Source organism: Siniperca chuatsi, linkage group LG13 (assembly GCF_020085105.1).
Source record: "Siniperca chuatsi isolate FFG_IHB_CAS linkage group LG13, ASM2008510v1, whole genome shotgun sequence".
NCBI classification, from domain to species: domain Eukaryota; kingdom Metazoa; phylum Chordata; class Actinopteri; order Centrarchiformes; family Sinipercidae; genus Siniperca; species Siniperca chuatsi.
Window position 1 is genome coordinate 1540044 of NC_058054.1, and position 11735 is coordinate 1551778.

The following is an 11735-nucleotide window of genomic DNA, read 5'->3' on the forward strand; positions in this document are numbered from 1 at the left end:
TGTTCCATTACATTTAATGCGTACAAGTACATTTACTCAAGTACTGTGCTTAAGTACAAATTCAAGGTAAGTATAACTTTATGCTTCTACTCCGCTACATCTCAGAGGCATATATTGTACTTTTTACTGCACTATGTTTGTCTGACAGCTTTAGTTACTTCACAGATTACAGTTCTTTATCCCCTTCCTGTCCTGTGAAAACCACGTATCTCCAGATGTTTGTGATGAACTGAAGGATGAAGAGTTTTCCTTTATGTGCTGAGAAAACTCTCCTCCTTCTGAAGCTGAATAAACTCTTTAAAACCACTGAATAAAGCAGTTTCACGTTAAAAATCAGTTTGCGACGCTGTTTGGCGGACACATGCTGCGAGCCGGGTGCCACTAAAGTTTGCTCAGCTTGTTTCTCTGATAACTGAACATCCAGACGTCCGATAACTAAAATTCTTCATTTGGTTGAAATATATAGTTTAAAATGACCAAGATAAAAAAAGTGTATCTGTAGCGTGTATGAGCAACCATGAGTCCCCTGGCTCTGGAAACACACTCGGATGCTTACAGGTAACGTTCTTAATTTATTTGTAATACACACAACGTCTCGTCATAAACCAAGCCACTTCACCCGGCTGCACCTCTTTTGCTGCCCGGCTCCAGCGCTGGTTCAGCGGCTTCCTTCTCCGTGCTCCTCTCACCAGGAGACCAGCCGCTCTGTCGGCTGACGCCCCTGCTCGCTGTGTGTGTCAGTTTTTTCCTCTCCAGGTCCAGCATGCTACTGAGTATTTGGGGAGAGGATGATTAGTCAATCGGTTTCAGGTGTGACAATTACTGCTCCCTGGTACTGCTCACCTGAGCCACTTCCCCACCTCAGGGGCATCGGATAGGCATCAAACCGTGAAACACATCATTTACCTTGCGGTAGTCCACACAGAACCGTATGGTCCCATCCTTCTTGCTTACAAGGACGATGGGGCTACACCAGGCACTGTGGGACTCTTCTATCACCCCCATCTCCAGCATGGCCTTCTTCCTGAACCGTTTTCCATTTGTGTTCAGGCAACCGGTAGGGCCGTGAACTCCCAGGTGAGTTTCAATGTGATGCTCTATGAGGTTAGTGCGACCTGGCGGTGGGGAAACACATCGGCAAACTGCCGTTGCAACTCTGCCACGTCTGTTCTCTGGGACGGCGTGAGATGGTTGTTAACGGGAAGCGAGGCAGACCTGGCCGATTTTGAAACCTCTGTCCCCAACTCATCTCTCTCACTCACCGTCGTCACCAAAGCAACAGGCTCCGCCTCTCTCCATGACTTCAGGAGGTTCAGATGGTAAATCTGTGTTGCCCCTCCCCTGTCTGACCGCACAACCTCATAGTCCACGTCGCCCACTGGCCGCGTGACCACAACGGATCCTAGCCACCTGGCAAGTAATTTGGAGCTGGAAGAAGGGAGTAATACAAGCACTTTCTCTCCCGGCGTGAACTGTCTCAATCTAGCCCCTCTGTCATACAGGTGTTGTTGACATTCCTTAGCCTGGAGCAAATTCTCCCGGGACAACTGCCCTAAAGTGTGGAGTTTTGCTCTCAGGTCCAAGACGTGCTGAACTTAGTTTTTACTGGGGCTCGGACCCTCCTCCCAGTTTTCTCTAACCAGGTCCAGAACCCGCCGTGGTTTTCTGCCAAATAGCAGCTCAAAGGGAGAAAATCCCGTGGAGGCCTGGGGTACCTCCCGCACTGCAAACAACAGAGGATCTAGCCAACTATCCCAATTGCGCTCGTCCTCGTGTAAACATTTACGGATCATGGACTTCAAAGTTTTGTTCAGGTGCTCGATGAGCCCGTCGGTCTGAGGGTGGTATACACTGGTCCGAATTGACTTGATGAGCAATAATCCGTAAAGTTCTCTCAGTGTGCATGACTTGAATGCGGTGTCCTGGTCAGTCATGATCTCTTTCGGGATCCCAACTCGGGAGATGACCTGAAACTGTGCCATGCTCGTCACAGAGCATCTCTTGTGGAGGCGCCGGCAGTTCCCCCTCCCCATCTGCAGCGTTGGACGACCTCATGTCACCGCTGAGCACAGCACATACGTCCCATGTCCCTGACGGTTGTGAACGCACCACCGCACAGTGCCTCACTAACCTGTCAAAACAAATCCAATCAGTACCCAAAATCAGGGCTTGCACCAGGCAGGAGCTAACCACCGCCCTCTATTGGCCAGCCACCACTGTTGAACTCACTGTTATGCATGAATGGTTATGATTATTGACAAGTTAGTAGGCTACTTAGCATTAACAAATTAGAGACTACTCACCGATTTAGACCATTTCTCTCACAAGGATTTAATGAAGGAACCAAACCTATAAAAATTAAACTACTGTATTGTCCAAGTGGAATTAATATTATACTAGTGGTAAATAGTGCCTAGGCTATAGCCTATTATTATATGAAATAATATGAATATACTAACATTATATTATTAATATATTAATATATTAATACTATATTACTAAGATTGTTTAAGCTCCTCTGTGCCGAGTGTAAATGTGGAGCAACGACCCAGAGTGCTTTGCTTGTTACTCAGTTCAGTAATCTTGTTTAAGTGTGGCTTGTGTTGTGTCGGTGGGGGTGTTTCCCGGCCCAGTCTGAGTCAAAAAGGCCATTTTTCATTTCTAGTCCAGCCCTGGTGTTTTCGTCTTTGACCCTTTCACAGTGTTTTCAGTTCATGAATGTTACTTTTAACACTTTGGTCACCTAAAAATGTCTTGTTCAGCGTTCACTTGTACTAAAAGACACTCTAGGAGTCGGCTGTTCATTTTTTTGTGGTGAGTACATTTTGTTTTAAGCCTTTTTTTGCTAGCCAAAATTAGCATCCCAATTAATATCACAGTTAACGTGAATTACGGATGCACCTTACTAACCTAGCTAGTGCTAGCGTTAGCTGAAAACTTGGTGTTTGTTATGCTCCCCAGCTCCAGCCCCTCTTCCAAATATGGTCACTTCCTGTCACTGGTTAAAAAAAACAAAATGCCGACTGCCAAAATGCCAAACTTGTGGTTTCAAAACGTTAGTCCACAAACCAAAGGGTGACGTCACTGTGACTACTTCCACTTCTTTTATACAGTCTAGGATTTGGTGCAAGAAAATACTGTACGTTCATGGTCAGGTGGAAGAAATGTACATTCAAACGAAAAGCAGCAAATCTTCACATCTGAGAAGCTGGAACCAGGAAATGTTTTTACATGAAAAATGATTTCAACCATCAAAATAGTTGTCAATTAATCTTCTGTCAAATGATTAATTGTTTCAGCTGTACTTGTACAGTTTCATATGTTTCGTGTGCAAAAATCTTAATTTGTAAAGTAACTTTTAACTAAAGCTGTCAGATAATTGCAGTGAAGTAAAAAGTACAATATTTCCCTCTGAAATGTAGCGAAGTAGAAGTACAAGTACCGCAAATTTGTACTTGAGTAAATGTACTTAGTTACATTCCACCACTGCAAATCGATAAACACTTGAGCTGCAGAGGAACTCAAATCTTCTCAAACTGAGCAAATGAAGTTCAACAGAAGACTCTAATGATGGCAGCTGCATGCTATCAGGTGCAGGCTGATAGGTGTGGTGCTGGAACATCAGCTGTTTTCCCCAAAAGATCAGGGTGAAGGCAAACGAAGCGACTCTGCACATTCACTGTCTCACCTGTGTTGTTTCTTTTCATCACTTCTCACAGCTCGTACTGTCTGTTGCATCAGAGTCGTTCATTCTGTTTTTCTTCCTCGCTGTCAGTTACCTTCCATTCAAGCTCAACTTCAGCTGTATTTGTCGTTTTAACCAAAAGAATGCAGCTCAATAAAATGTCGATTCTCACAGGAACGACGCAAAAACAGGCTTAATGCAGGGAGTTCATGCAGAGCACGTGTGCAATGAAAACATTAATACTCGCTGAGTGTACTGATGGTGTTTCACAAGAAGTAGTACTGCATTATGTTGCCATGTCAGTTCTGTATGTTGTAACGAAGGTTTCACACAGCAGAGGCTCATTGTAGTGAAGGTAAATATTAAAAAGTGAGCAGAAGTTATTCAGTGTAGACTGTCCTCTGTCATTAAAATAAGAAACAGCAGGAGGAGCCAGACACACACACAGACAGCAGTTAAACACCATCACTGCTGTTATTATTGAACCAGGTCAGTGAACGCACCTTGGCCTCTTTGAGCGAGGACTTGATCCCGTCTCTGTGTTGATGCATCTGGTCCACGTGGATCCTCCAGTCCTGCAGACCAGAGACCGGTCAAACACAACTTAAACAGCAGACACAACAGAGAGCATGCTGGGAAACTGCAGCAAATTAAATCCTTCAAACTGCATGTTTCATACTGAGCTTCATTGTATTTATTTGTACGATGTTCTTTCGTTTTACTCCCCACTTGGTCTACACTTAGACATAAAACCTGGCAGACACATAATATTTCTCATTATTACTGTAATAAAAATTATCTGCAGTAGTACAGCTGTTGTAGTAATGGTAGTAGCAGTGGAAGTTTTCACAGCTGATTTATAAGACAACATTTTATTTTGTGACAGAATCAACAGGCAGATGTCAGACTGTTGCCTTCAGGGACCACTGAGACATTAAAGTGTACAAGCAGCACAGAGACACCTGCCTTCTGGATTCAGACTTTCCAACCCAGGATCGTCCGGCTGTGAGGCGACAGAGCCGAACACTGAACCAACACGACGGCCTCGTTCTGAAGTTTCATCTCCATGAAAATCAATGAAATGACCTCAAGTCCATCTGTTGTCTCGTGTGTGTCAGGACGCCACTAAACTTCTTCACACCCGAACTCCACCAAATGAATTCGGACTATTTTTCCACTTTTTTTTAAGTCTGTGTAATAAATCCTCTTTACTGACTAAGTGCACAAACAAAATGTTGGTTGTAAAAAGCAACAAGTGATAGAAAACTCTGCTCATTTCTCTGTGACGAAGCTGTTTCAGTGAGGAAAGCTGAAAGCACAGAGACCGACTGACAAACGCTCTTCTGCTCTAAACATGAACACTGCACTTTGTGGTGTTTCAGGAGGGAAACTGCCTCAGTTCGACTCATATTAGTGTCACATTTTCTCCTTCAGCTTTGAATGAGACCCTGGAATGAAGACAAGAAGAAAACACTTTGTTCACCTTTGTTTATTCATCATGTAAACCTTCAGTTCGTTCACACATCCCATCAGTAAAGTCTGTTCAGTGACTCTTGATCAGTGATTTCATGTACAGATTCACTTCATCCACACAATCACTCTGTTTGACCAGAATCTCAGCTGTGTGGAAGAAGATAATCAATGATCTGCTTGTTGATTATGATCATTACAGGTTTATAACACTTTGGACAACAACAACATCTGGTCTGCCAAACAAACAAATGTAAATGTAATTATAGATTTCTTTACAAATGGATGAAAACAAAATATCTCCGATAAAGGAAGGTCTGGTGCTTTCTCTCTTTAGACCCATGCAGTGGAAGAGAAACAACAACAGACAAACACATCAATACAAATATTCAGCCAACATTTAGAGCACAGAGAAGTTTCCATATTCATGCAGAGAAATGTCAGTTCAGCTCAGCCAAAGTCATCCTGAGCAGTGACAACCTCCATGGCTAAACAGACACAGGAAGGAGCGCCACCTAAAGAAACTCAAACATTTACAGAACCGCTAATGAGAAGGTGTCAAAGGACCACCCATAATGTTTGATTGACAGCTGATCTCTGTGCAGTGAAGAAATGCCACAACAATCAGCGCTCAGCAGCAAACATGAAGACAAAATAAGTTTAAGAGTTAAAACACAGAATTTAACCCACTGTCCCTTAAATGACTTCTGACTATTTGAGTTTACAGAACTCAGCAGTGGCTCCAGAAGAGAAAAACCCAAACAACCAAAGTCCAGCATAGAGAGGCTGAGTGAATGTGGTCTGGACTCTGTGGAGGAGAGTCATGGTTTCAGAGATGCTGTAGAAGGACAGAATACCTGCCCTGTGATCCAGGTACACTCCTACTCTGGAGGACCGAGGACCTGAGACGGGAGTTTTCACATTGTTGTACCAAAAGTTATAACAGTTGTTGTCACAATATAACGCCCAAGATTTGTCATTTTGTCCAAATCCACATTCAGTCAAGCTCCCTGCTCTGTTGATATTCTTGTATGCGACAGCTACAGAAACTCCTCCCCCTCTCCACTCCACCTCCCAGTAACAACATCCAGTCAGACTCTCTCTACTCAGGACCTGCAAACATCTAGTGAATCTGTCTGGGTGACTAGAATAAGACTGAGCTTCTCCCGTTAATCTTACTTTTCTGTTCCCTTCAGATAATAACAGATGTGTATCTGCTGTGTTTGGATCCAGTGTGATTTCACATGAATATTTTAAGAATCCAGCTCTGGTCTTGGGCTCTGGTTGTGACAGTAAAACATCCACTTCAGTCACCGTCAGTGAGATGTTTGTCCATTTCTCACTCAGAACGTCCTGTAGTTTATCTCTGACCTCTGACACAGCCGCTGTCACATCCTCAAAGTAGCTCAGAGGACGGATATCGATGCTGGATGAGTCTGTAGACTCCCTGAGTCGTGACAGTGACGGGTAGCTGTGTAGAAACTGGTTGTGATCCTCTGTGCGTGAGAGCTGCTCCAGCTCAGCGTCTTTCCTCTTCAGCTCAGTGATCTCCTGCTCCAGCTTCTCCTGAAGCTCTTTGGCTCGACTCACTTCAGTTTCCTGCTGGGATCTGACCTGCTGCTTCACATCAGAGCTTCTTTTCTCCATGAGACGGATCAGCTCAGTGAAGATCTTCTCACTGTCCCTCACTGCTTTATCAGCAGAGCGATTGATCGCCTCCACCTCCTGCTGAAGCAGCTTCACATCTTTCTGTCTGTCCTGGATTCTCTGCTGGATGTTTTGTCGACTCACCTCGAGCTCTCTCTGCCTCTCAGTCCTTTCTGCTGCAGCTGAGACTGTGTCGTGGCCTTTATGTTCCTCCACAGAGCAGAGATAACAAATACACTGCTGGTCAGTGCGGCAGAACATCTTCATCACCTCATCATGACGAGAGCAGATGTTCTCCTGGAGCTTCTTGGAGGGGTCCACCAGCTTGTGTTTCTTTAATGGAGCCACATCGTAATGAGGCTGGAGGTGTTTGTCACAGTAAGAGGCCAGACAGACCAGGCAGGACTTGAGGGCTTTCAGTTTTCTCCCAGTGCAGAAATCACAGGCCACATCTTCAGGTCCAGCATAGCAGTGATCAGCAGGAGCAGCTTGGAGTCCAGTCTTCTTCAGTTCCTCCACTAAAGCTGCTAACATGGTGTTTTTCAGCAGGACAGGCCTCGGTGTGAAGGTCTGCCTGCACTGAGGGCAGCTGTGGATGTTCTTCTCATCCTCTTCATCCCAGAAGCTTTTAATACAGTTCATGCAGTAGCTGTGTCCACAGGGAGTAGCCACCGGATCCTTCAGTAGATCCAGACAGATCGAACAAGAGAAGGTTTCCCGGTCCAGCTGAACTCCTTTCTGCGCCATTTCACCTCTCAGTGGCAACGACTGTCTGAGTTTCACTTTCTGAGAACTGAAAGGAGTTTGAGCTCTGATCTAAACAACATGTGTTTGTGCAGTGAATGGGGCCTGTCAGCTCCTGCACTTCACCACATGTTGGCTACACCCATCTTCAAACTGTAGATCTGAAGGGGAGGGAACAAGCAAATATGTGGGCCGAGTGGAGCTCGCTGTGTTTGAGAGCAGGAAGAAGAGGGAGGGGTCATCAAGCACTGACTCATTCCAGGAAGAGGAGCAGCGCTGTGAATCTGAACTTTGTTTCCTCATTTCCACTGAAGCCTCGGTTAAAACCTGCTCCCCGTTTGAAAACATTTCAGTTTTTAGCTGTAAAATCCTTCTTCTCCTCAGGCTTCGGTGATGGCTCCATGTTTTTCCAACTCTTCCTCAAATTCTGCTCAGTTTTCTTTTACTGGTTAAAAACCAGCTGACTGACAATAATCAAAAGAAACTGTCAGAAAATACTTAAACTGCTGTATAATAATTTTCTCACATATTTAATGATCGGCTCTGAAGCATTTGTGACAAAACAGTTGAATTTCAGAAGATCATCTGGAGCTAAACCAGCATTTCAAGCTTCAGATGGGTTTAAACAAATATCATCAAACAAGTTATTTGTTGCAGTTGTGAATCCAGAAGGACACGACTGAACCAGATCAGCTGCTTCTGCAGTTGTTGATTCATATGAATTGATGAATCTGTAGAGTTGATGGACTTTTGTTTGTTTGCATTTGATGAATATCTTTAGTCTTTTCACAGCTAATCAACAGAGATCACACTCCAACTTTTTACTTTCATCATTACCTTAAAACGATTAAAGCTTTACTGATAGTTGTAAAGAAAAGTGTTGATATTAAAGTATCACCCTGAAATCAAATCTTCCTCAGACACACCGTGGTCGACCTGAACTTCAGCAGGTGGAAGCAGGAAGTCAGATGAGTCCAAAAGAAACCAGAAGACTTTTGTAAAACATGGCTGATTTGAAGTGGAAATAAAGGAGGGCCAACTAAAGTAAAAGCTGCAGTCAGTGAGAATCAGAAGCCAAACGACCACTAAAAAAGGCAATAATTTCAGCTTTTTTATTTGAAATGATGCATCCTAGAATGTGAGTAAAAGGTGAGGAGTCAGAGACGAGGACTCGAAACTCAGGTGCATCACAAGGTGCCATTTTATCACCTTTGTTATTTTCTGTGTAAACCAATGAGTTTAAAATCCAAGACTCACACGTTGACACCATTTACCACGATGCATGACACAGTGCACTTTTACTGTAAAGGGTTTTATCAGCCTAAAAACACGCTCTGAACTAAAACTGTAGGCAAAGTGAGTTGAGGAGCTTTAACCTCCTCTACATCCCTGGTTAGCAGGATGAAGGCGCCCTCTTGTGTTGTGCGTCAGTTTTCACATTTCAGCTGTTAACCTGCTGTGATGTTCACTGCAGGAAGACGTGTAAAAACTTCACTGAGCCTTTGGCAGCTTCGGCATCAGTAAAGACACATTTCAATACGTGTGATATCACACTACGTCACACCCTGTAACACTGATGCTGCATTCAGGTCCCATGGGAAAGATGGTAGAGAAGAGTTTCCACTTTACAAATATTATTCCCATCAGCTCTCAGGTTGTAAATGGTATTTGGGAATGTGAGATTTGAGGCTGCAGGTTCTCACATTCTGATGAAACAACATGGAAATACTTGTAACCAAATGTAAAGAATCATATATTCATTTCCTGATTTCATGACTGGACCTGATATAGGCGGCACATTTTCCACCTGTTGTTGGAGTTAAAATATTTCACTTGTTGTAAAAGCTGAGTCACTCACTGTGGCACTCTCTATCCCTGTGGGAGTCGAAATAGAAATCTGTATGTATGTTTGGATCTATGATGAATTTAGATCTTATTGTAATTTTAGCTGTATTAGTGTTTGTGTCTACCTGCCCAGGGACGTCAGATGAAAATTAGTTAGCAGCTAAATCTGCTACAACACATCTCTTCTCCTCGTGTGAGATGAATGTTTTTTGTACCTGGTCCCTGACAAATAAATGTAATAAACTAAAGGCCCTGACTACATATAACCTGCAGCTATATTCATATTAACAGTATAACTGAATAATCATGTGTGTGTGTTCCTCATCAGATCATAGCTGAACATTTCTGCCTGTTTTCCTGTTGTGTTTGCATCCATCACAGATTGTACCATTACATTTAATGCGTACAAGTACATTTACTTTGTCTGACAGCTTTAGTTACTTTACAGATTACAGTTCTTCATCCCCTTCCTGTCCTGTGAAAACCACGTATCTCCAGATGTTTGTGATGAACTGAAGGATGAAGAGTTTTCCTTTATGTGCTGAGAAAACTCTCCTCCTTCTGAAGCTGAATAAACTCTTTAACCCCCCTGGATCAGCTGGAAAACGTATCGTCACAGAGCTGAAAACAGGCTGTTTCTCTGAGCTCATGAAAAGTTGACTTTTTAGAGATACGTGGTTCTCACAGGACAGCGACACTACAAACATATGATCTTATAGACCACGATGCATTGCTGTAGATTAAACTATCCAACAGTATATAAAGTAGTTAAAATGAGCTTAACCTCAAACATCTGCAGCAGTAAAATGCAACACACACATGAATGCAGCAGGAATATGAATCCAGAAACATCAGATATAATAAAACACTGACAGGAGCATTTTACTGCACAGTGAGGACTTTTACTGTTAGCTGATAATACTTATATACTTTTACTTAAGTATGTCATGGTACAGCTGTACCATTCCTAGTGTCCCCTGTTGGTTCCCCTCCTGTGTTTGTCTGTATGTGTGTGTGGATGTGTGTGCTGGCAGGTGCGGCCTCCGGTGAACTTCCAATCAGAGATTGACTCACCTGCTGCTGCTCACCTGCTCTCCATCCACCAATCAACACCTTGCAGTATATCTACCCAGCTCTTCTCACCAGTCTTCGCCAGATCGTTTGTTTACCCAAGTGGTCCTAAGTCTCGGCCTCGGACTTGCCTCATAGAAAGATTTTCCTGCATGTTTTCTGAAGCCCTGACCAGCTCTCTGACTCCTTGTGTTCAGGTTCATTCCTCCAACCGACACCTGCCTCCGAGTTACTCACCGGTTCTCCAGAAATATCTTACCACGGATCCTCCGTTGCTCCATCTCAGCCTGCTGTCCTCGCTCCGCCTTCCTGCTCACGGCAATTGCTTGCACACACCTGGTTAGTCTTTGTGTTTACAATAAACCAAACTAACCACTTCACCTCTCTCTGTGTCAGTCGTGCATTTGGGTCCAGCTTCTATGTACCATAACAAAGTAAGGTTTTCACAGTGCGGTTTTAGTACTTTTACTGCAGTAAAGAATCTGAATACTTCATCCACCGCTGTGCAAGCTAAAGTGAACAACTTAAACTATCCTAAACACGACCGTCTTCAGTGATGTGATGCCCCAGTGGGTCGTCCACTAATCACAGGGTTGGTAGTTCAATCCCCGGCTCCTCCTGTCCACATGTCAAAGTGTCCTTGGACAAAACACTGAACCCCAAATTGCTCCTGATGGTCAGAGCAGCACGTTGCATGTTGCTCGCTGCCGTCAGTGTGTGAGAATGAGAAGCTAATTGGAAAGAGTTTTGGATAAAAGTTTTATATAAATGCAGCAATTTACATCTTTGCCACATGGTGACATCTGTTGATCTGATTAGGAATCAACTTTGGGTCTTTGTCAATCTCTGTCCTCAATAACTGGTAAAATGTTTAAGCACCAAATTAAAAGAACATCATCAACAAAGGACAGAAGCTTCAGGAAGTTTACCTGTCAACCGAGAACAGGTGAGAAGCTGGAAAATAACAGGAAACCCAAAGACTCTGGTACAGAGAGTCAAACTCTAAAGATGTATCTTCTTCAAACTCTTGGAGATCTTCCTCCACTTGGACTCGGCTGATATGAAAATGTATGATGTGTTCTCTCAGCTCTGCCAGGACTCTGGTCCTCTCAGTCAACCCCCCCGCTGGCCTAAACGTACGAAACCTAAACGTACATCAGGACAGAACAACATTTATTCACTTCTTTCCTATGTTTTGGCACGTTCCTAAAAGCCCCGGTCCATCAGCTGGAAGTTCTCAGTTTGAGCTGCAGGTGTGACTTTGCTGTTTACC

At 43.7% G+C, this 11735-nt stretch overlaps 1 protein-coding gene across 1 annotated transcript; it reads right to left on the minus strand.

Annotated features, from left to right (window-relative positions):
* Window positions 1–5156: 5156 nt before the first annotated feature.
* On the minus strand, window positions 5157–8025 carry LOC122886957 (tripartite motif-containing protein 16-like). The gene has a single exon (XM_044219732.1). It carries the CDS (start codon window positions 7547–7549, stop codon window positions 5867–5869), a length of 1683 nt encoding a protein of 560 aa, XP_044075667.1. The 5' UTR covers window positions 7550–8025; the 3' UTR covers window positions 5157–5866.
* Between the last annotated feature and the right edge of the window lie 3710 nt (window positions 8026–11735).